The sequence below is a fragment of the Suillus fuscotomentosus genome (genome assembly GCF_016647785.1).
Source record: "Suillus fuscotomentosus strain FC203 chromosome Unknown F5891scaffold_46, whole genome shotgun sequence".
NCBI lineage: Eukaryota > Fungi > Basidiomycota > Agaricomycetes > Boletales > Suillaceae > Suillus > Suillus fuscotomentosus.
Window position 1 is genome coordinate 305,998 of NW_024539558.1, and position 23,310 is coordinate 329,307.

Consider the following 23,310-nt stretch of genomic DNA (forward strand, 5'->3'; position numbering starts at 1 on the left):
TCTACGCTGGTTATTTCCACTAATACTGATTTTATCTGCCGATTACAAAGAGCAGTACGTGATTAATAGATTCACATTGTTTCTGTTACAGTGGCTCAAAAAAGTGTCCCAATGTTTGTAGCTTTTCACGTAATTGCTATATCATGAGTCAAGACGTGGAAATATGACTAAGCTATAGGAAGATGTCGGAAAGGTCTGCTTCTCAGCTTCATTTCGGTTCCCTATACCGTGGGAAAGTAATGACATTATGTGAAGATATGAGTATTTTAATTTGATGACTCATTGGGACACTTTTTTGACTTTGAGTTTAACTAATGTAATTTCTATAATTCTAGTACTGTGTGTGACCTCCTTCTGCCCCAATCACTTCTGCCACTCTTCTAGACATATTGTCTATCAATTTTGGGTATTCCTCTTTGGTGATTCCATCATACTCTGCTGTAACACTGTCTCATAGTTGGAATAACCCCTATGGTGAATCTTGATATGCTATAAGTAATTTCTTGAGTGATTCTCAGAGGTATTCAATAGGGTTGATGTCTTGGGTCTATGTTGAACATGATAGAATAGTAATATTATGGTCTTTAAGTTATTTGGTAGCCAATCTAGAAGGTTGCTCTATAAGACTTAAGATCTCTTAATCACTATATTCTAATTTAAAAGGCTGCTGATGTTAATAAAGTGACTAAATTGATTGTTTCCATCATTCCTATGACTATCTCTACTCAAATAGTCAGACAGACTCTCAAGACAGCCCATTTTAAAGCTATAATCAAGAAAAACAGATTCTTCTGTCTCCAACCTATAAAAAGAAAAGACAAGATGCTACTTTCAAGTACAAATATTAGACTGCTGATAGCCGAAAGAGGTTTATCTAGTTAGATATGGTCAAAATCAATAGGATGAGATCATATGGCAAGGAATTTGTATTAAAATAGATAGGACAATCATTAAGATAAAGAAAAGTTAAATAAACACCTTAAGTTTCAAGATGAAAACTTGATGGTATAGGACTATATGAGATAAAATGGAATGGGAATTTTCTATGAAGCAAAGGGGAGTATGAATACAGAGTAGTAAATACTCATTTGACAGGAATGTCTGCTAAGAAGCATGCAGGAGTTATAAGTTAATGAAGAAGATACTGTTTTGTGATAAGACAATGACCCTAAGTATACCTCTAAATCAGCCACCAATAGCCTGCAGACCATGATATTACTATTCTATCATGTTCAACATAGACCCAAGACATCAACCCTATTGAATACCTCTGAGAATCACTCAAGAAATTACTTATAGCATATCAAGATTCACCATAGGGGTTATTCCAACTATGAGACAGTGTTACAGCAGAGTATGATGGAATCACCAAAGAGGAATACCCAAAATTGATAGACAATATGTCTAGAAGAGTGGCAGAAGTGATTGGGGCAGAAGGAGGTCACACACAGTACTAGAATTATAGAAATTACATTAGTTAAACTCAAAGTCAAAAAAGTGTCCCAATGAGTCATCAAATTAAAATACTCATATCTTCACATAATGTCATTACTTTCCCACGGTATAGGGAACCGAAATGAAGCTGAGAAGCAGACCTTTCCGACATCTTCCTATAGCTTAGTCATATTTCCACGTCTTGACTCATGATATAGCAATTACGTGAAAAGCTACAAACATTGGGACACTTTTTTGAGCCACTGTACTTATGTTATCAGGTGTGTGATGGCCCTGATACGAGGGTTCAACTCTGCATGTCCCTGCCCTATTTGCCTTGTCCTGAAGGACAAGCTCACCAACCATTCTACGATATACCCTACCTGCATCATTGATGATGCACAATCTTGTGTCCGATTGTGGAACATGGACCATACCACTGGTGAGGTGGCACTAAAAAAGCAGAGTCTAAGGCCTGTCGATGTGAGTGATTCATTCAACTTTCTCGCTCTCGAATCTAAATGGTCTCATAACCGTCAGAACTCTTTATGGATTGTCGAATGGTCCAGCCCGCATGACGCACTCTCGCAAGATCCCTTGCACGCTTATGACAGTGGTTTGTTTGGCGATCACATGTTCGAGGAAGTCAAGGACCACCTGAAAACACTGGGACGTACTGCTGAGAAGACGACTGATGACCAGTGAGTCTCTTTACATCCTCATTTTGCCCTTGTCTTGTAGTTTGTTCATTCTATAGGTTTGCTGCATTTCCAAGATGGCGGAACCTAAACCACTTCGACCACGTTACAAACATAAGTTTTTCCGATGGCAACAAGTACCTGGATATATCTAAGGTACGTTTTCAAGCACTATATCAAATGTAAGCTATGACTGACATATTTCTCGTTTTGATAGCAAATATTGTATACAACACAGAATGTGCTCACCTGCAAAGATGACGAAGCTGGTTATGCGCTTCTAAAGTGCATAGCCAGCTATCTTCATGCCTACATGTATATAACATTTGACATTCACACAGAAAGCACTATTACAGCTGGGGAGGCCGAGATTCTCGTTTTCCAGAAGTGCTTAGATGTAAGTCCTAGTATCTAGACCAACTTATGCGCTACTTGACACTAATACTTCAAACAGGAATATATCAAAATTCTTGGTGATGAAGCGACAAAAAACTGGAATTTTCCGAAGGTGCACTCAATGAGGCACATATTTTCTGACATTAGGGCAAAAGGAGCTGCACGAAACTTTAGTATGCAGCCAAATGAGAAGCATCATGGGCCTATCAAGAGGGCCTATAAACTGCAAACAAATGGCAAAGATATCGCAAACCAAGTACGTTTGATCACACTTCACATTAATTGACTTGTTGACAACCCCTGCTATCTAGATACTCAGGGTTGACCACACAACCTTCGTCTCTGTAGTCCTCCGCAACCGCATCAATCATTTCGATGATGAACGACGCAAGGCCATACTTTCAGAGAGAGAGCTTGAGACAGAGGACCTGGATGATCAGTCTTTTGGTGGACATATTCACCTTGGCGCTCCTCAGTCCGCAATAACCTTTGCACAGCTTGAAAATGACAATGTGTCCAACCGTGCCTTTGGGCAGTTCCACAAAAAGCTCTTGACCTTCCTTAATCACGCTCTACCTGCATATAATATACCATTACCTGATGGCAAAACATGGCTGACGCTTTCAGCACAAGATATGGTTAGTAGTTCCATATTTCACTCCCACAAATCGCCGTTTTTCACAAACATGTCTCCAGGTTCAAGAACACCAATATCTCAAAGTGAATTACGAGTCTGTTGTGGACTGGAAGCTTACTACCGACCACCTGCGCTGCAACCCAAGCTTTCATGGCCGTGAACAATGTGACTGTGCCCTTGTTCGCACCCAGGACAAAGATGGAAATAATAAGAACATTTTTGTTCGCATTTTATTCATGTTCAAGCAATCAATCGGCAGTCAAACATTGGATCTCACCCTAGTTCAACCTATGGATGCTCCGACGGACCCACAACATGCTGTAGATCGAGATTTGCGACTGAGACGTCTTCATGCCCGACCACTCACTTCGACGGAGTTTATCATGCTTCACTCAGTTATTCGTGGTGCATTACTTGTTCCAGACTTCGCTAGTACAAGGGGAGACTTTTTTCTCGTTGATTATGTGGACTCCGACATGTTCCTTCATACGCAGAGATATATGTTTTAATGGTATGTCCAACATTTACATTTATGACTATTGCAATAACAACTATACCCTAGAACTCTACCATTGTGCCTCAAATTCTGTTTTTTATTCGCCTCTGCAACTCATATATTCACCAAACTCCAATTGTATTACCATGTTCGACGTAATAAGAATGCCCTGTCGACGTCGCATGCTTTGTATTACATGGTGCGTCCCCATTGAGTAGTAGGTCCATTCTAATGCCACAGCTAATATCACTCGTGTTCAGGTTTTGTACATATTGCAACATGCGGTACCCTCAAGGCCTGAATGTTTGTATCAGCAGTAAGCGAATTTTGACTGATATAAACACGATGTATTACTGACGCTAATAATCCTAGTCTCCCACCTCTATTCCGTGTTCAACTTGAAGTCATCTGCCATCATGCCATCAGCACACTGTCGCGCAGCAACTATAGAGTCGAGCTCGGGCACTGATCAAGAGTTCTCGTCGGAATCGGATTCAGACGACTCAGATGCAGAGCTCATCCAGGTCCGCACTGCGCTTGCTCCTGCACCTCCAGATGCGACATCTCAAGAGCTGCGCAAGGTAAGTCATTGTATTGCTAGAAAGTTCACATTTCTTATTACAGATCATTACTACTAGGCCCTCGAGATCTCGCAGAGACTATTGCTCAACTTGCGTGGTAAATGCCATGAGGCTATAAAGAAGAATGCGCTCCTTGAGGCTGCAGTACCTAAAGACCACAAGTGTCGTAACCTTACTTCAAATGATCTTGCGATGGCGGCCAAGAAAGACACCATACGAGCTCTTGGGAAAAAATACTCAATAACCCACTGCCTTTGGATCAACATCGAACTTTTCCCGCTGTCAGCTCGCACCTGTCCAGACATCGACCTCAATAGCAAGGAGTGTTGGCATACAGGAGTCTTGATGGAGGATGGTGTGAGGGCCGAGCTCTTCAAGTTCATTCCTGAAGAAGAACGTGAATTGATGAGCTATCAAAACTTCGGATCTCAGGTATGCCTATCTATTGGTACATTCCAATCGTTTAATGACAATCAATGCAATAGTTTGGTAGGGGCATCAGCAACACTTGTTCCGAAATGGCATCCGATGTCAAGTCATGCGCAAGTGCAATCTTTGGTCTCAACGCGAGCATCTTCATACGAGGCTGGAAATGAAATGAAGACCCTAACTGTCACCCTCTTCTACTGAGCCCCCATGGAGAGTACACAAAGTTCGTGCCTGTGCTTTTTCCTAGACCTGATAATCCAGTACCACATCAGTTGTTGAAAACTGCAAAGCTCATGCAGGTACATCTCTTTTTGCTCAATATTTCAATATGGGCTAACACACTCATATATGATTATAGGTCTTGAAAGTATCGCTCTTCGGCAAGTCGTCATTGGCACCTACAGGCGCTGCATCTTCTAGGACAAAAGCCAAGATCTGGAAATTGCGAGCTATAACGCCAGGTATGATTGCTGCTGCTGCTGTCGTGGTGAGTCCAAATCAGTTTTGTGTGGTTGTTAGAGTCACAACTTATTCTCATACAAGGCAATATTCCTACTCTCTGGTGATGCAGAACTCACTGAAATTGGTGACACTATGAAGATTCCATACCGCGAATACCACAACTTCTACCGTCAGCGTTTACTGACTGGAGGTGCCTGGGCGCACCAGGTCATCACATTCTTCAATGATGCTCTTTTCTCAGGAACTTCGTCTTATGTTCCCCCCTCTACTACTCTCAATGATGACGGACTGGGTCACACATGGGAAGAAGACTTCGATCGCGCAATAGAAGACAAATTAGCAGAACCAGTTGTTGATGATGGGACACCACCAATCCCGCCACAGCACGCTAATGATAATACTAATAGCGGTAGTGTCCAAGTCAATGAGCTACTACCTGTGTCTCACTATACTTCAGCTCCCTCAATTCTGGCTCCCTCAATTTCGGCTCCCCCTCCAGCTGTTGCAGCTCCCCCTGTAGTAACAGCTCCTCCTGTCATCAATATGGCTCGAAGTTCAGAATCTATCTCCACTGCAATGGAAGAGCTCAATCTTAGGCACAAGGATCCTGCTGAATCTGAGCTTCCTGCTCCAACTAAAGCATGCGCGGTGTAGAGAATTATGCCTCTCATGGCGTGATATGGTGCTTTACACTAGGAAGTACATAGCACGAACTTGTAGCGTCACTCTGTGCACTACCCACAGCTATCTCTATATGACGCGCAGCTTTCCCGCGCAACGCGCGCCATGCGCGCACCATTCCCGCGCTTCGCGATGTATACGCGCGCGTGCGTTCCCGCGCTTGCGCGCCCTATGGCGCCAGCCATCCAGAAGCATCCATCCACTGTCCACCAAGCTCCCTAGTGCGTATATTTCCATTTCCTTTATTAGCATAGTTCCACCTTTATTTTTATCATGCATTCTCACTCATATATATATTTACATACCTACTCGGTAGCGCTTCGGCTCCGCTTGACCGCGCTTAGGCGCGCTATATAAGCGCCAGCAGTACATACTATTACTAACCTACTTTTCCTACTTTTCACTTACTAGTTACTACCCACTTACTACTTAGCAGAATATAGTAGAAAGCTATTCCTTTACATTTTGCACTCTTATATCTCTTATCTTGCTTTATATCACTACTTAAGCTTAGTTTCTCATTTCCGCATACGCGCGCGCACTTTCCCGCGCTTCGCGCTAATACGCGCGCGCGTTCCCGCACCTTTGTACCTTGCGCGCTCCTGCGCTTTCTCGCGCTTCGCTTAAGCGCACACTTCTAGATCCTTGCTGCACTCACTTCCCCTATAGGGTCGAACGCACTTGCTTCTCAAGTAACGCAGACTAGGCAGCGCGCGACCTTACAACTTTTACAGATACAGTCAGGAGCTTCTTTTGTTCCTCATTGTATTGTTGTTTCTACAGCGGTACCGAAGGCACGGCGCAAAGGCAAGACAACTGCGGAGGGTGAAGATGTTGTTGTAAGGCGGTCAGGCCGGAAGGGCAAATGAGGTGTCCTCGCTGCTCTATCATTGAAATTAGCTTGCATTAGTATAGACTTTCTATTGAAATACATGCTTTTGTCGACTGTGTATGGACTTCAAATGACTTGACGTGATTTCAACGAACTTCCATTAATGGATATATTAATACAAGGCCAAACAAATGTTGAAGTTTGTCTTCGCTTAGGCTTGCAACACTTCGCTTCAACCACAATCATCTCTTGTTTGTCTTAGAATTCCATCTTCAGAATCTCTCTAGCTTCTCTTCAATTTAATAAAACTCCTCAGTGGTAGCAACACCCTGGCCATCGATTATCATACATGCTGAACCTTCTCTTCGAACTCCTCAGTGGCGGCACTTGGGCCAGTGTGAATCTGACACTCTCTGAACTCCCAACAATCAGCATGACGTCTGAACCTGACATCGAGGTGCATTTGAATTGTCGAACTCTTCAGCCAAACTTAGTACTGACATTATGTATATTGATAGCTTACCTCATTGACCCATCAACAAAGCAAGGAGCGACTGTTTACCGTCAGATGTCTCTCATCTGCATCCTCTGCCACTGCCACTCCTGTTTCCTTGAAGAAATGGCACCAGGATGACCAGGGAGTCCTATCAATTGCCAGTATCGATTCCGTTTATGTACTTACTGTCAGATGTATCTCATCTGCATCCTCTGCCACTGCCACTCCCATTTCCTCGAACAAACGGTGTTACGCACTCAAATAGATCTGTTGTACGGAGCCCTAAGAGGGGCGTCGTCCGCTAATGTTCGTGACGTAACCGGAAGGGTCCGGTATAGCGACTGAGACTGGTGACGACAAGTCGGCAGATATCAGAGATGCGCGTGTCACGTGACTTCTAAGATGGATGTCTTCAAAGTTACTGACGTTCTCAAGGTAAGGACAGTCTTGTCCAAACGATGAGTAGTCGATCGAGGTAGACTTTAGGCGCGATGAGCACCTAAGAAAAGATACTAGAGACTGAAGCTGAGGGGGCTTCAGAGGGAAGTATGTTCCAGGGAAGATTGAGTAGATTCAAGTTAGGGAATCTAGTACAGGGTGACCAACTACTTATACTAAGTGGAAAGGGTTAAGGGCAAGGCTACCGTACTGTAGGTAAGGGCAAAGGGGAAACGGAAAGGGTATAGGTACGCTGGTAGCAGAGCCTGATTAGTGATGTGAGGTCGAATGCGGAATGAGACCGAGAAACGTTGGAACGAGCCAACGGTAAGTGATACAATGCGTAACACACATGAGTCAGAGGAAAGATAAGACAAGATAAGGAAAGCCACATTGGTGGCACGAGTCAGAACGAATCATAGCCCGAGGGCACGTGCGCACGTTGGTGCAACAGGAGGGGGACGAGGGACGGGAACGGTCCCGAGGATCCGGTCAATGGATAGTCGGTAGAGAAGTACGAGCCGGAGGCATACGAGGGCAAGGATGAAGGGGAAAAATGATAGGGGGGCTATGTAGCCGATGTTACTTGTAACAAACGGCACCAGGATGACCGGGGAGTCCTATCAATAGCCGGTATCAATTCCGTTTATGTACTTGATGCTGAAACAGTGCATATCACTCTCGCTGTGAATGCCTTGTCTCGTGTCAGTCTATTTGAGGTCAGCTTGTCTATCTATTCACATTTATTGTACTGATTCTTCTGCAGGATTTGCAAGCTTTTATTGACGGCAAACAGAGAAAGCAGACTCCTCAAGTCCTGACAGCGATCAACAGCAAACAGAGAAAGCAGACTCCTCAAGTCCTGACCGCGATCAACGGCAAACAGAGAAAGCAGACTCCTCAAGTTCTGACAGCGATCAACGGCAAACAGAGAAAGCAGACTCCTCAAGTCCTAACCGCGATCAATGTGGTTTTGACCTGGTGCAATGCCCCGGTGTAGAGACTTGTGCGTCTCAATGCCGAATATACGGCCTTTACCCATACATTCCTATATGTTACAGCTCTACTCCTAAGTACCAGTCTCGCGCGTGCCTTATCCGAACTCGCGCGCACTTAGGCGCACCTTACCTACGCACGCGCTATATGCGCGCCTCCTCATAGGTCTTCGCACTATCGTCCGTCCATCCGTCCCATGTCCTTACTGATTCGCTGGTGCATTATTTCTATCTTATCCATTGAACTAATAAAATCTTTGGTCCGACGTCCGCGCTACTTATAGAAAGTTTATTTAAACTTAGTTATAATTAGAGTTGATATGGTTACTCGGTTCGGGAGCGCGCTCAGAAGCGTGCCATCTCCATTCTTAAATAGAGAAGGGTTTCCTTTGGTTCTGGTACTGACTTTCCCCTTATCTTTGTGTACTGGAAAGTGTATAGATCACCTCCTCACTTGTTATAAGATCTTATTCTCCTGTCAATCATCCATCTGGGCATTCACTCCTCAATAGGACCTTTCCCTTAACGCTCAAGGCGCGCCTTCGCTTCGCGCGCGCGCATTCTCGAACCTCCCGCTCACGCGCGTCTTTGCCTCGCGTACGCGCGCCTTCGCGCGCGTTATCTTCTCGCGCCTGTTAGCACCCGCCTAGCTCATAGAGTTTCCCTCCACTTTATTTCGAGGAACTTCTCTCAGTGGTTGTCCCTTGGGTCGAGTCGTTGTCTCGTATCCCGGTCTTGCTGTTGAGCACCCTTTTGTTTTAAGTGTTTTCACGTCTAGTCAAGATTCCTCATCTACACCGGTAGAAGGTACGAAATATCAGAAAATCGGTATTTAGCAATTTGTACAATTTTTAAATTCAAATCGCTACCTTAAAAGAATCAGACAGTCCTTACAAGTTCTCGAAACGCTTGGAATGATATCATGTGACTTGCAATGACCTTCCAATGAGGGGTGTTTTTAGTTGTTTTCAAAATCGTGACCTTGCGTTGGAATGGTCTTGGGACCGTCTTGGAAGAATATCTGTATCGCTTGCAAGCAGCTTCCGATTGTCAGGATTGTTTTTTCGGTCTTGACATCCCAGACTCTTGCTGTCTTGTCCAAGGATCCGCTCAGCACTCGCTTACCGTCCGCACTCCAACACACTGAATACACATTGTCAGTGTGCCCTGACAATTTTGCGACGACCTTTGCCGTCTCGACATCCCACAACTTCACTTTCCCATCCCGCATTACTTTCCCACTCCCGCTGACAATAATCTTGCCGTTTGGAGACAATGCTATGCTGTACATCCTTGTTAGCTCATCCTTCTCGTCCTCCTCATCTCGCCAGTCCTCGCCTATCTGTGCGCCGCTCTCCAAGTCCCATAGTCGTAGTAAATTATTCCACGAACATGTCACGATTCGTCGTCCCCCGGGCAGGTGCACAACACCTGTTATATCATAGGGCACTCGTATCGTCTGACGGGGTGTGACTTCTGGCATCTTTTGCTTCTTATTCGTCGGGAAAGACATGGTCGGCGCGAGGGACGTCACGAGTATAGCGGATATATGCGAGAGAAGCCCTCAGGATCTTTGAACTAAAACGAGTTGTCTGGCGACGGAAAATATTCCTGGTGAGTCAACCTGCCTATCTTTTTTAACTTTAGCTCTCGCTGATATAAACTAAAAAGCCATCGCTCACCAGACACCCTGCTTATATGAATCCGGTCCTCCAACTTCGGCACTGTGTATTTCAGTTGCGTATTGGAAAATGCACGGAGATATTGGTGAGTATCCAAAGTCGCTGGTAAGCAGGTGGATATGTTGCAGAAGACCCTAGAGTATCACTGACGAGGAGCACTGTTTAGAGTGTTCAAATCACGAGCCAACAGTGGGCGTTTGGATTGGAGTTGAGGCACTGCTCGTTGAAGCATGTTTTATGGTACGTTCCATGTGTCATCCTGTGTCCGCATCACGGCTCAATTGCTGTATAGACGGAGCGCTCAGATCTGCAACTAGCGCCAGGTGCATCTGATGGACTACTTCGGTGGCGGTGAGAAAATCTGATGGCGAACATCTCTCTCCATCTCACATGTTTCTAGAAGCCTATTTCGAACCCAATGCCGCCCAACCTTCAGCATGCCGTTACTAGCTGTCGTATTCTGAAATCTGCCAGGTCTTGCTGTAACCCTCCCGGAATCTTGACTGGTCAGCGGACTTATGACCGTATCGCAGCTACTATCAAGAAGCAGAATAAGAGGAAGGCGAAGAGGAACAGGATGAGGAGTACTAAACCCATATCCACCTTTATTTGCTAACCCGCTTTTGTCATATACTCTGGGGTCACTATGGATATCATGACGATATAGTGTGATGCACGCAGATATGACAGTTCATCAAGAGAGCTCTTGCAGTCCAAAACTCGTGCGCGGTGTGACCATGGGCGAGTGCTGATACCTACAATGGCGACATTCAAGCGTGTCTTCGTGGTCTGGTGGGTGGTGCTCCGCTCAACCTCGAGATCGATTGTGAGGCTCGAAATGTATCAATTAGTAATGTGCATCTTGTATCTGTCGATCTGATGTTGGGTTTTAGACAGTGTCAAGCCTCGACCTCACCTCGTCAAGTCTGATGCAGCCTCTGTATCACCATGTCAAGCACCAACCGTGCCATATCAAGCCCACTCGGGCTGGGTTAGCACCGCCTACACCACGACAAGCTGTGCAAGGATTCCTCGACCTCGGACTCTGCAAATGTTCAAAAGACGAGATTCTCTGGTCAGCTCAGTCTTTTTCCCTCATGGAGTTGGACATTTGCTAGGGATGGGTGCGCACGATGTCTCGAGTGCAAGTAAACCACCATACCACGACTATTCCACAAGACGAAGTCGGGAACCCCAGTTTTTGCATGTACTTGCGGCTCCAGATGCCATTCGCAGGAGGCATGGTTCAACTAGTAGGTTCGAATCTTGCACGGATCATTCACCTCTTTACTTAGATAAACTGCTGAGCCAGGAATCTACTTCCATGAACATCTGCTCAAAGCTGTGGAGGAGTCTGAATATGTGAACCACCACTCGTTGAAGGAGTGCCAGGACGGCGTATCAATCGCTTGATATAAGTGCAAGAACCTCACCAAGGTTAGGAGTGACGTTGAATAGCTCAGGGAGTCTGTATGCTCTGGGGAGATTTGGATGTAGAAAATCGTTTGTAAGGTATCTGCTGTGAATAATGGTCTCGATGAAAATCGGTGGAATGCACTAATGTTGGATGTTCAACAGGAATTAGAGTGCATGTGGTCGAGTCTCACGATGAGGAAACAAGATTGGCAGAAGATGTGACGGGTAAAATGACTGTACGTATGCTTCTCCTGTATTAATGACCATTGGCGTGTGACATTGAACATTGAAGTGTTGAGCAGCAAACGTACAGCCGAGTTCGTACTATGAATCAAGCCGCCGACAGACGCCAAATAGGTGCAAAAACATTTTCTGCTTCCGAGGCAACACCACGCACAGTTTACAGACTACCTAGTTGTAAATGAGCCGGAACGATCGGTCTATAACCCAGGGCCTCAAGTGCGAAACGTGAATGTTATTGGCCGCTAGTACAAGCCACATCACTAGGCACAAGATGGCGAACCACACCGGAGATGCAATTGAGATGGCGATAACATCAGCGGTGCGGAAAATCAGGACGGACAATGCTGCAGCAAAGAACACCATTCTGCTAAAGATTGAGCCACTGACCCGTATAATGTAAGAAGACACATACGCCCAAATCAGAAGTGCAAACGGCAGACTCAACATAAGGGCAAGGCTCTCGAGGCCGAGTATAGAACGCGACATCCCTTCCATGAAAGAGGCCTGTGGACATAGATGATACAGATCAGATCATAAAATAGACAAGAAAAGAATCTTACCACATCTTTAGCAGACCGTCGCCGGCTGTCATTAACCTGTCCGGCCAATACCAACGATACCACTAACGAACCCAAGATGCACAGGGTAGACAGATAGAAGGGTCACAGACGTTTGAGTCTGGACAGATTGGATCGAAAAAAAGCTGACGTCAACAGCGAGCATCACAGTGGACTGAGATTGGTCATTGATTGCGTGATAATACGAAACACAATATAACTCACATATATCGTGTATCCATTCCATTCAGTGGTGAGCCTGTCGATAAAATTCTTCCATCGTGGATGAAGTGCACCTAGTCCGGTTGTTGAAAACGTCAGCTCTACCACTTTGTTGGCCTCGAGAACGATGACGCTCCCATTTGAGAGCAGCTGAGAGGGTTCTTGAGCTCCGCTGAGAATTTGGAGTAGAACAGGAACGGTGGGTGGTTTGAATGTGACATTATTGACATAGAAGATTCCATCGACGACGGAAACCTCCAGGTTGAGGTTGATATCTGCTTTTCCATACTCTGGAATGCCAGGAGCACCAGGATTGATCAGAGTGTGCAGGTTGGTCTCTGCCAATGAGTTTGTGGGTGCGGTATTGACGGTAGCCGGTTCGACCTCGGGGGCGCCTTTGTAGCGCAGGATAGCAGAGTTCGTTCCTCCCTCGTAGGAAGCGTTCGCTGTATTAGGAAGATTGCGTATCCAGTAATTATCCACCGGTTTGTCGGCAGCCAGAACCACAGAGTAACGCTGACCCGCGAAAATCTGGAGCTGATCTACCAACAAAGGTTCGGTCAGCTCTCCATCCGCTTCGATGACGGTTAGGTTGTGGCCATCGATGGAGAACTGGAAGTTGGGATCGCACGACATTGAAATCAGGCGCATGCGATAACGCTTTCCCTGCTCAACAGTAATCACAGCAAGAGCAGACATGGGTCCGCCATCATATCGACCGAGTCCATTGATAAGCGAAGAGCTGGCATTATGACCTATGACGTAGCGCAAGACGGTGGCCACAGTATGATACCTAGTGATACTACTTTAGCCGGGAAGAATATCAATATTCGTAAAACATACCAGTCTGAAAGTGTGACCACGGTACTTGCTGGCGACACATGGCGGTCAGAGGGCGATAATATAAACCGATTGTACGCTCACCATCATCGATGTCGTACATATGTGCCAAAGGGTCATGAGGATCATAAATTACCAGGGGGCCCCTCAGACCATCACACTGTTCCATAAGTCAGTACCCCGCTGTATGTGCAAGGTTCAAGCGATACTTACATATTGGACGGAATAATGACTGTGATACCAGTAAGTGCCTGCTTGATTTGGGGCGGAGAAAGTGTGTAGAGAGGAGTGATTCTGGGCAATGGGGCATTGTGTGACGGAGGACGCCCCATCGGCATAGTTCGTTCCGTTCTGGTAAAGACCATGCCAGTGCTGCAGTAAACAAGATTAATCGTTAATAAAGTCGATGATTTGGCGTTGCTTACGACGCTGGTACTCATGAACATCGACTCGTCCTGGAGTTCGTTAACTACCTCAATGGCAAAGTCATCTCCCTATTGTGAGTTCAGCACTAGTACACGACAAGAAGGTCAGCAGAAATAAACCTTCTGGGCTGCAATCAAGGGTCCAGGGAATACCCCATCGACAAGAGTTGCTCTGTTAAAGATCAGGAGTGAGCTTTGAGTGTCGTGGCGATAGACTCACGAGCGTTCGAAACCATCAGGAGCGATAACCTTATTACCTATGGTCAGTCTGGTTTTAGGACCGAGTACAGCGGGTTGAGATGATGGGTAAGACTGCGAGCGAGAAACTATGGCTGCAGCATTAATCAATGATATAATAGAAGCGATTAGAACAAGAATAAACATCGTGATTATTCACGATAGGTGAATGCTCTCGCTGAGAGAATACTAGGATATAGGATAAGATGGACACATGCCTCTTGGTAGCTTTTATCTTTCAGCAGCATATAGCCTCGAATGTTTCCCAATTCAAAGCAGTTGTTACCTCGCTTGATGATTAATGCCGTCGCAAACAGTTGCTCAGTGCCCCGAACATCTGATTCTCGATAATGCACTGCTCCGGGATTTAGAAACTATCGACCGACACATTGAAGAAAGACGACGTACCATCCATAAAACAACGACTCAGACACAACATAGAATGACTCAGGCGGCCAGAAAAGCCCACTAAACCAGGTGTTCCGTAGCAGTGCAAGTGCTAAGTTGTCACGGAAACTCGGAGAATTGATTCCTCGTCAAGCATTCCATGCGAGAGAATCGGACTGGAAGGAACGATCTTACACTGTCAATGTGCGATGCACAAGGAATGGTAAGAATGTAGTATATTGTCGGAGCGCGCAATAACGGAGGATCCCAGAGTAGAGCATGCAAGTATGACATACCAAGATACACACATTAGCTTGCTGTAGACCTGAGATGATGACAACGGTCATTGCTCGTGTGAGACAACAACACAGTCGAGCTGCCAATAGTGTTGTGACAGAACGAGTGTGTGCTGACATAATTTTGTAGCCACCGACGTCCAAAGCCTCTATACATTCTCTCTTACATCCCCCGAACTCGCTCTCGCTCCTTATTTCCTTCCTTGTACTCTGTGCACGCAATCGTCGCAATTGCAACCTCCGATGTACACATCCTTGAGACCCACTACATGTAACAGAGATCACCACGTGCACTTGATGCACTCGTATGCATCCGAGCCACTGGCAGCTCAAAGAAGCAAGCTAGTGAAGACGTGAGCTGGTGCGGCCCTTGCTCACATCTTCACCAGCTTGCTTCTCAGCGGGCTTTCGTTGTATCCGTCGTGCGGGCCCGTGTTGGGCGTGCTGCCGTTTCGCGATGCGCAGTCGATACTGCTATGGTTCGATTAATCATTCACCTCGCTGATACACCAGTTGAACACCCGGCATTTCATTCCATATTCCTGTTATTCGGCTTCTTGACTGTGTAGTACGCATGTTCTAAGACATAGTATAATGAAAAACCAAAAACATCTGCAGATGGGTCCCTGAATGCACATGTACAATTAAGTCGTCACGTATCGTCACAAACAAACATGAGCAGCTCAAGATCGTGTCTACCGCATAGAAAGGGAGAATAACTTCATTCGCCTATATGGTTTGCATAGGATCAATTCGTCTATCGCACCACCACAGATCCCTTCTGAGACTGCTATGTAATTTTTGGGCACGACTACCCTTCATCGCAGGCAACTCGTAGGTCAAGAACAAGTATCAGAATACAACAAGGATATCTCAAATGCATACAGGTATTTTCAGTGAGATTAATCAGCAGCAATAAAATTGAGGACGGCAAGCATGGGAAAGGAGCGTCGGAAAATGCGATAAGGAGAACGAGACAAGTGAGTCAGTGACGGGCCGTTCAGGAAACACGATCATGCAAAAGATGAAAAGCCACAAAATAAAGCACAAGGCACTGATCAAATCACCAAAGGCAACGTTCCTGGCTATGACTCCACAGCGCACGAAATGTCACGGAACAGCGATAAAAACGGCGACGCATGTTACAGCGCAAATCAATCCGAAGACAGCGGAGCGAATAACAATTTCCCATTGAGCTCGGATTACCACGGGCGACCGCACACGCGTCATCGGTGCCTTGAAAGCAGGAACGCCCGCAGTGAAAGAAGGAACCATGAAGGAGATAATGGGAGAGCGATTAGAGCTCGGCGTCGGCGATGGCGTGTACGAGTTGGGTGATTGAATTGAAGAAGTTTGTGAAACGAGTGATAATGGAGGTGCGTATGTGCGCTTGCATTTATACTGCTGGCGCGCGATGGTAGAACTGAGGAGATTGTTTGAAGGAGTGATATTTCCAGCTTCGAGAGATAGTGTTGGAGTATGTCCCGCGACGGTGACAGTGACAGGTGGGGAAGCATTGCTCGGGAGACGAATGTTATCCGCATGGATCGCATTTCCTTTGACAGACTTTGGAAGAAGATCGAAGTCAAAACACTCCTTCGAGTCTAGTCCTGTGTAGACGCGCTCTTTTAGATCGTCTTCCGCATCGAGGTCTACCTCATGACGAATGAACGCCGCGCTGGGACCGAAGGAACTAGAATCATCTAGGGTATGTGGCTTGACAGCTGAACTGTGCACGGCATTCCCGCTGGAAACGTGACATTCAAGAGGTGAGAGAAATGTAACAGGGTTTGGGCGTTGTCGAGTATGTGCCATGGAAGGGAACGCGATAGATGATGGTTGCGCAGAACGGTAATGAGATCGATACAAGCCTGTGGCTGTCGCTGGACCCTCAGGTGCAGGCACGTCATCGAAGTAAGCAGGAGAAATTTCAATCTCTGGCGACTCGGATGAAGAAGAAGAATTTTCGTCTTCTGAAGATCTGGATAGTTCGGTGTCAGAATACGACTCCGAGGCTTGCGAAAATGAGCGTCCTTCAGCAGAAAGGGAGTATGGTGCGGATTGGAAGGACCTAGAGGAGCAGAATTCTGGATTGTACTGCCTGTCGTGGTGCCTGGATACTACGATGGTAGGCCTCTCGATAGGCGCTGGCGGGTGAGGTAACGGCGCTGATATTGATGTGACCGCAGGGGCAGGGGAAGGTAGCGGCCTAGAAATAGCTGGCCTAGCGAGCTCAAATTTTCGAAGTTGTCTCAGGTCGCCAAAGACATACACCATGAGACAAACCTATAAACAGGGGAGTTACCTCACGCACGACTCCTTGGAGGGAGGGGATTCACTCACTCCGTTGAAACTAGAGAACAACAATGCCAAACCAAGCCATATGCCCGGGAATGCTGATAACCTCCACCACCGTCCATGAGGAGCACCCACCCAGCCACCAGACGTCAGTACAAGAGGTAATATTCCAGCAATACATAAACATATCATCCCGGCAGCAATGCCGCAAGCTGCTCTGCGTGAGCCAACATTGGTAGAAGCTGCACGAACAAAGCGCGAAAGGGACTCTTTAAGCATAGCGCGCGTCTCTAATGCCACCTCTGTGAACACTGTAGGATCTGGGTGGGGGCTTGGTGGGTTTGAAATGGCTGTCCCGCGAACTCTGGTGGAAAATGCAGAGTTTTGAGATGAATAATGAAATGGAGCAAGGATATCTGAAGGGACATCGAGTTCGTACTCGGCGCCAGGGGTGAAGAAGGTCTGTTTTGCTTTTGCATAAAAAAGGGCAAGCGAGGGGTCTGACGACGATGAAGGGAGAAAGGCTTGTCGTGTTGAAGTATCAGGAGGAGTTGGAGCACTCGTGGCTTTGGTACGCTGTGACCAGATGTGGTAACGGGTGGTATACTCCTTCAGCCATAGCAAAAAGTAGAGATTTTCTGATGATTGCTCGACATAGAGAAGATATTCTTCGAAATCCTTGAGACCAAGAGGCGGAAGATGCTTGCGTTCGAGTACATCGTCAAGATGAACTTCCGGGAATGGTGTCACCCCACACGACCGTACTTTGCCGACAGATGGGGGTGGGTTGCAGATTCGGTACTAGATAGATAACCAAGTTGTGAGGTATTGCTTCTACTCAAGTACGTGTTTGACGCACAGGAAATGTTAGGAGGCTCTTCAAGGAGAGGTTTGACGTTGGGGGCCTTTCCTGCTGTTGCATGGATCATAGATATGAGCGAAAAAACAGAGGGCAAAAGCAGGCAATGATTGGTGACTGCCGATGGACTTAAATGACATACACGTGCATGACGGTGATAACCGGTAATTGGACATTAGCCTGACTGATCAGGTCCAGGCGTTGCCGACTTTCGACCCGGTTAGCGCTTTCAACTTGGATCGAATGCTCTGGATGGCGGATCACGTAAAGAGCACCATCTCGGACATCACGGTTTCTTCGAGTCGACACTGCAGCAAAGGTTGAAGCAGCTTGAGAGCTGGCTGCTCATATAGCTTATGTGAATATGATGCCTAGGTCCTCCTAGCGGGGAGCGACATCAGCCTTAGAGCTAAAATTATGGGAAAACCCGGTTGAGCAGGTGAAGAAGTTGAAGAAGACGTTGTTGGTACCGTGTCGTGACTCGTTGCGAACGTCGATTCGAACTTCTGGCCGAAAAGGGTTAATCGATATCAGATGAAGACCTCGACTAATAAAAATACCCATGAGACCATGTGGAGATTTTGAAGACCAGTCTAATACGACTTTAATGATCTATCGCATCAGGTCCCAAACTATGCACGTGAAAGACCACAACGCGGACGAGATTCGACTTGAGCTACAAGGCGCGTCAATATCTACCAAGGCAGCATGACCGCGTTAGATCCCCGGATCCCCCCCGAGGACGAGAAAATGATAACACATGACCGACCGTCGTAGATGATTCATCATTACAAATTGTCATTTTCCCACATGGACCAACACAACCAACCGAAGAGATTATAGTTGAGTTTGACCCTTCTAATAGTAATTAGTATGTCCCATCAACTCTTCCATCACTGATGGATACCAGCTGACTCTGTACACTTACTGCACACAGACCTTCTTCTCAACGTTCCTCTTCCCTCCCCCGTGTCTTTTGTGCCTATCACCCGCTGCCGTCGCGACATAACGTGGTCAACTTGTCACCTTGTGGCTGACAGCATCGAGGTTGACAATGTAGCCCTCACGAAGGTGAGCGCAATGTGCCAGCTATGAATCAAGTCTCCGACCGAATTGAGCCGAACGGCTAAACAATACCCCCGGAGTCTTGCCAGACTGTCCATCAGTCCATTAGCTAAACTATCGTTGAAGTCGCAGTTACGCTAACTGCGTCTCGCCTAGAGTTCTACACCCTGTAGAAGGCTTATTGACTCGGAGCGGATGCTTTATCCATCTGCAAGTCGATCTGTTGTAAAAACATCGTCATATCCAGGTTCTATTGCTGGCATGCCTGCTGGACCCTCCGTCTGCTCCGTCACTCTGGGATTCACTCTAGGATTGATCGTAGGAAGTATGAATGGATGCGCTGTCAACTAGAATCTACCTACAGAGCTCCTTGAATTCTCGGCTCCATTATTCATTCAAGTGAATACAAATCATCTGCTGTGACAGCACTCGAAATGTTCGTGCAGGATGCTCCACACAGGACATGATATATCTGGACTTGACTAAAAACGCGTTTCGAATGATGCTCGTCCATGTCACTGCTGTTATTCGCTAGGCCATGAGGTGCGGAGTTCCCTGTTGATTTGACTAGTTTATGTTGGGCAGGACATTCTATCATTCTATGTCATCCTACGTTGTTCCTTTATCAACCCTACGGAACTTCCCGCGTAATACCTGCTGCACATTTTGACTTATCCTGCGACGCTCACCACTTCGTCTCATTAGGTGGGCATTTAATTAGATCGGAATTGCGGAAAGTTTGTCACGTCTGACAAGGCGGCCTTGCGTTCAATTTCGTCACTTGGACCCTTATCTTGCCAGCAGGAAGGTCGTCATCAAGTCTGAATTTGGGAGTTGCCACTTCTCGTCTCTGAATTGGTCGCGACTGTGTATGTCCTCCCACGTTCTATGAGTCTGATCGCACGCCCTCACGCAACAGCGTCAGGTACTTACTTGAATATCATAATGATGCAAACAAGTCGCATTGTGGATGCCGTCCATGATCTTTGACGGTGGAGGTGCAGTAGTCTGGAGGCCACCTGGATGTGATTACTGTTTTTATGTGACCCTAACCATAGGTATGCTAACGCTTGTTCTCTTGACAAATGCAGGCGATAATCTCTTCGCTGCATGCTCCTGCTCCCAGTTCCTTGGTGATACATTAAAGGTGAAAAACGTGGGTTTGTTTATCCGGACAATTGTACCTTTATACTACGCTGATTTGCATATGCGGGATTTCAGCGAACAAATATCGTAAGCCATGGTTCCTATTAGGCATGTCAAATAAGGTTTCTGCTGTTGCATGGTAGCACTTCGTAAGTGCCGGAAGCACCCCACGACTTCAGTTATACACGGCACAACACCCAATGCAGATGTCGGCCAAGAGGTACATGGTCTGAGGCATCAAGGTACGACTTCGCTGCCAAGATCGCATACCGCATAACGCTGCTACATGGCAAGTGTCTGGATAGACCGGTCGCTAAGTATTGGTCAAACCATTATTTGAAGGTAAGGTCATGATTTGGACAGTTAATGTTCGAAAGTTCTGTCTCTGATATTGTTCTTGGCATGTACGCTGGCGATCCGATCGGATAAATCGATAGTCCTGATAACTCGGTCTGTTTCATTCTGCGTGTTCTTTACGTGTTCCAACGAATGTATCGTGAACTGCCAGCACCAGCCTGAGAACCATCACATTGCAGATAGCAAAGTGTTACTCGCTTTGTGCGCGTGGAATATATACAGTTGCTGTCGGAGTTGATTCAGCCAGCGATATTCATGAATGTCCTCCTCAACGCATGTCCCACCGCAACCGATCCGTCCTGACCTCAGGGGCATTTACGCAGCATTTTTTATTGGGTCTATCCTCACAGCATCGTTAGTAAAAATTGTTTGCTTGCTCACTACGCAGATAAGGCTGAACACTTCCCGTTGTCGTACCATACCTCACGGATCAGGCTGTTTGGTCTGACTAGCATTCAAGCTTTTGTCTACTTTCGGACGCATGCTGGTAGATGGACAAAATTTTATAGGCTCATCGTACGTCTGGGTGTGTCTTCTGTTCTGTTCTGTTCTGTCATTGACGCTATATCAGGTCTTGTTTCTTTGGTAGGTGTCCCTTTGAGTTGTATTGGCAAGTACGTCAAGATGGTTTAGGATACTCGATGCTACGCAAACGACGTTGGTCGTCCATTGCGTCTACTTTTATTTGGTCACCAAACTCGCAAATCCCTATACGCTCAAAGAAGTTGTATGGAGTTTTAGAGTGAGTCCTTACTTGGGGCTTTAGTGCAACTCCTGCTATCATAGTGTTGATTGCATTTGTGCAGCTTCAGATTGTGTTCAGCGTAAATCATTTCATAAGCTCTATGATCCGTCTCAGACATGCACCCGCAGATTCTCATCGTCTGTGTGATACATATGTGAATTTGATGCGCATTGTGCATGTAACATTCTACTAAGTCATTCTTGATTCATAGACTGTATGGTCACCGCATATGGATAGGTATTTCTTCGCTACAATGCGTTTGACACGACTGATGCGGCGAATCTAGTTGGCAGAGATCGTGCAAGAGTTTTCCGCATAATACCAGTGCGTTTGCCATCGGAAGTCGCATTCTAGTCTTGTCATCTCAATTTGTCGTTTAGGGCATAGTCATCGTTCTAGGTTCAGGTAAGCTCGATCTGTCAAAGGGAATGCCCTCTTTTAAATTTGAAAAATACTTCAGGTGTTGCCAGCTGTGAGTGTTCCACGGTACTTATTCTTGGCGTTGGCTTATTTAACCCGATCAGTTCTGATTTGGGTAACGTGAGTAGACATAGTTATTCTTAACACAGTGAAGTGAAGTGTTAATGGTGGACAGATATGATCACGATATTTCGAATGGAATGTTTTTGACCAGGTGGACCGTTTTCACGGCTTTCGGCGTAGCTACTTTCCTCGATGTGCTCATTACATCATCGCTATGGTATCTCCTCGCTAGCTCCCGCACTGGGTTCTCTAAGTAAGGAGTACTCTGTTTATTCTAAGGATCTGATATTCTACCAGATTATTTTAGCACGGATTGCTTGATCACAAAGCTGATTTTTTATACCATCAATAGTGGTTGTCTGACGAGGTAACGATTCTTCCAGCTCATCCCATACCTTGACTTATCTTTTATCCAGTATATGTGCGTTGACATCTATAATCATAGTAAGGTTCCAATCGTTGTACCCTCCATCTCGGCTCTCAGGTCACCTACAGTGCGCAGTGATCCCATACAGCTCCATCTTTTTCAGCCTTCAATTTTTAGTAGCTAAACGTACGAAACAATGCATTCTCCGAGGATCGTGCTGACCAATAGATTCGTCTCAAGTCTACGTCAACTCGTACATCGCACTTCTGAATATGGGATACTACACGCAATCATCCAACGCAAGTCGCATCAATTCTTTCGCACTTCGTGAGCCCCAGAGAGACTCCAATTATTCCAATCCCGGGCTGGACGATCTGTCGCAGGAGAAATTTCCAACATTTCGGAGGAGCATGCTCGCTCATCCCGAAGTTGAAGTGGCGCCTCCCACTCGGCCCTTGAGAACTGCCATGGTCAGTAGTTATGTTACTATAGTGCCATATGAGGAACTAATGACACGCTCCAGTCACACCGGTCTATTTTGGTGACGGTGCAGAAGGAGTCTTTCATAGACATGTAAATGAATTATTTGTCCATCTGGTCATGAGACAGAATCCCAAAATCCTCGCTCCTTTGGGCAGGACGACGTTGGGATCGAGCTGGGAACTTCGGAATCATCGTATAGGCATACATGCGGAAGGGAGATGTCGTATTCTGTTCATATTCCACTTATCATGGTCATTCTTGTCGATGCCCTTTTTGTGAGGCAATCATTCATCATTAGCCTGAAGAAGTGTTCATAAGGATTGCAAAGGGGAGATGCGAAAGGGCACCGGGGGTCCTGTAGATTAGAATGTATTGTCCGACCAGGAGTGTGTGGTCGAGAAATGCTTCAGGCCCTCAGGACTCCTGCGAGAACATGAAATATCAGACCGGACTTGAATGCCATCATTGCTATCATGATTGATTGACCTGAATTTGGAGGCAGACATCGTCGGTACCAGCCTGGATTGTTTCAAACATTGATATTAAGAGTTGAACGTTTGAACGCCCAGCAGTGTTTGAGCAACCTCGTCGTGTGTTTCCGTTTTCGTGGTCAGAGTTAATGATGCT

General features: G+C 46.2%; 4 protein-coding genes across 4 annotated transcripts; 2 read left to right on the top strand and 2 right to left on the bottom strand.

Moving 5' to 3' along the window:
- Positions 1–1,860: 1,860 nt before the first annotated feature.
- F5891DRAFT_982658 (uncharacterized protein) lies at positions 1,861–5,653 on the top strand (the record flags this gene model as incomplete). The annotated part of the gene is made up of 15 exons (XM_041377238.1): positions 1,861–1,917; positions 1,975–2,135; positions 2,192–2,288; positions 2,350–2,529; positions 2,587–2,784; positions 2,840–3,166; positions 3,225–3,597; positions 3,660–3,676; positions 3,825–3,860; positions 3,922–3,964; positions 4,034–4,242; positions 4,300–4,674; positions 5,030–5,158; positions 5,215–5,553; positions 5,591–5,653. 15 exons carry the CDS (start codon positions 1,861–1,863, stop codon positions 5,651–5,653), a joined length of 2,604 nt encoding a protein of 867 aa, XP_041223055.1.
- Positions 5,654–12,638: 6,985 nt separating this feature from the next.
- On the bottom strand, positions 12,639–14,344 carry F5891DRAFT_957161 (laccase; the record flags this gene model as incomplete). The annotated part of the gene is made up of 7 exons (XM_041375461.1): positions 12,639–13,488; positions 13,539–13,566; positions 13,620–13,695; positions 13,749–13,907; positions 13,961–14,029; positions 14,081–14,132; positions 14,181–14,344. The coding sequence occupies 7 exons, from the start codon at positions 14,342–14,344 to the stop codon at positions 12,639–12,641; spliced, it is 1,398 nt and encodes a 465-aa protein (XP_041223056.1).
- A 1,450-nt stretch (positions 14,345–15,794) lies between these two features.
- F5891DRAFT_529773 (uncharacterized protein) lies at positions 15,795–18,382 on the bottom strand. The gene is made up of 3 exons (XM_041372141.1): positions 18,038–18,382; positions 17,224–17,979; positions 15,795–17,166 (listed from the first exon to the last, which is right to left on the bottom strand). Exons 1-3 carry the CDS (start codon positions 18,098–18,100, stop codon positions 15,991–15,993), a joined length of 1,995 nt encoding a protein of 664 aa, XP_041223057.1. The 5' UTR covers positions 18,101–18,382; the 3' UTR covers positions 15,795–15,990.
- Positions 18,383–20,467: 2,085 nt separating this feature from the next.
- On the top strand, positions 20,468–23,109 carry F5891DRAFT_1048683 (uncharacterized protein). Its single transcript, XM_041362389.1, has 18 exons — positions 20,468–20,590; positions 20,686–20,698; positions 20,757–20,959; positions 21,040–21,121; positions 21,177–21,190; positions 21,239–21,347; positions 21,412–21,429; positions 21,479–21,504; positions 21,562–21,587; positions 21,637–21,674; positions 21,731–21,755; positions 21,811–21,822; positions 21,875–21,890; positions 21,946–22,086; positions 22,141–22,200; positions 22,250–22,277; positions 22,329–22,386; positions 22,441–23,109. Exons 3-18 carry the CDS (start codon positions 20,865–20,867, stop codon positions 22,743–22,745), a joined length of 1,053 nt encoding a protein of 350 aa, XP_041223058.1. The 5' UTR covers positions 20,468–20,590; positions 20,686–20,698; positions 20,757–20,864; the 3' UTR covers positions 22,746–23,109.
- The last annotated feature ends 201 nt before the right edge of the window (positions 23,110–23,310 follow it).

Coding starts and splice junctions, on each gene's coding strand:
- F5891DRAFT_529773 (XM_041372141.1), bottom strand. CDS start 18,100: ATGCAACAGCAGGAAAGGCCCCCAACGTCAAACCTCTCCTTGAAGAGC. Junction 17,980..18,037: donor AGAGCCTCCTAACATTTCCT/GTGCGTCAAACA, acceptor TTATCTATCTAG/TACCGAATCTGCAACCCACC. Junction 17,167..17,223: donor TGTTCTCTAGTTTCAACGGA/GTGAGTGAATCC, acceptor CCCTGTTTATAG/GTTTGTCTCATGGTGTATGT.
- F5891DRAFT_1048683 (XM_041362389.1), top strand. CDS start 20,865: ATGTCCTCCTCAACGCATGTCCCACCGCAACCGATCCGTCCTGACCTC. Junction 21,588..21,636: donor TGGTCACCGCATATGGATAG/GTATTTCTTCGC, acceptor CGGCGAATCTAG/TTGGCAGAGATCGTGCAAGA. Junction 22,201..22,249: donor AATAGTGGTTGTCTGACGAG/GTAACGATTCTT, acceptor TCTTTTATCCAG/TATATGTGCGTTGACATCTA.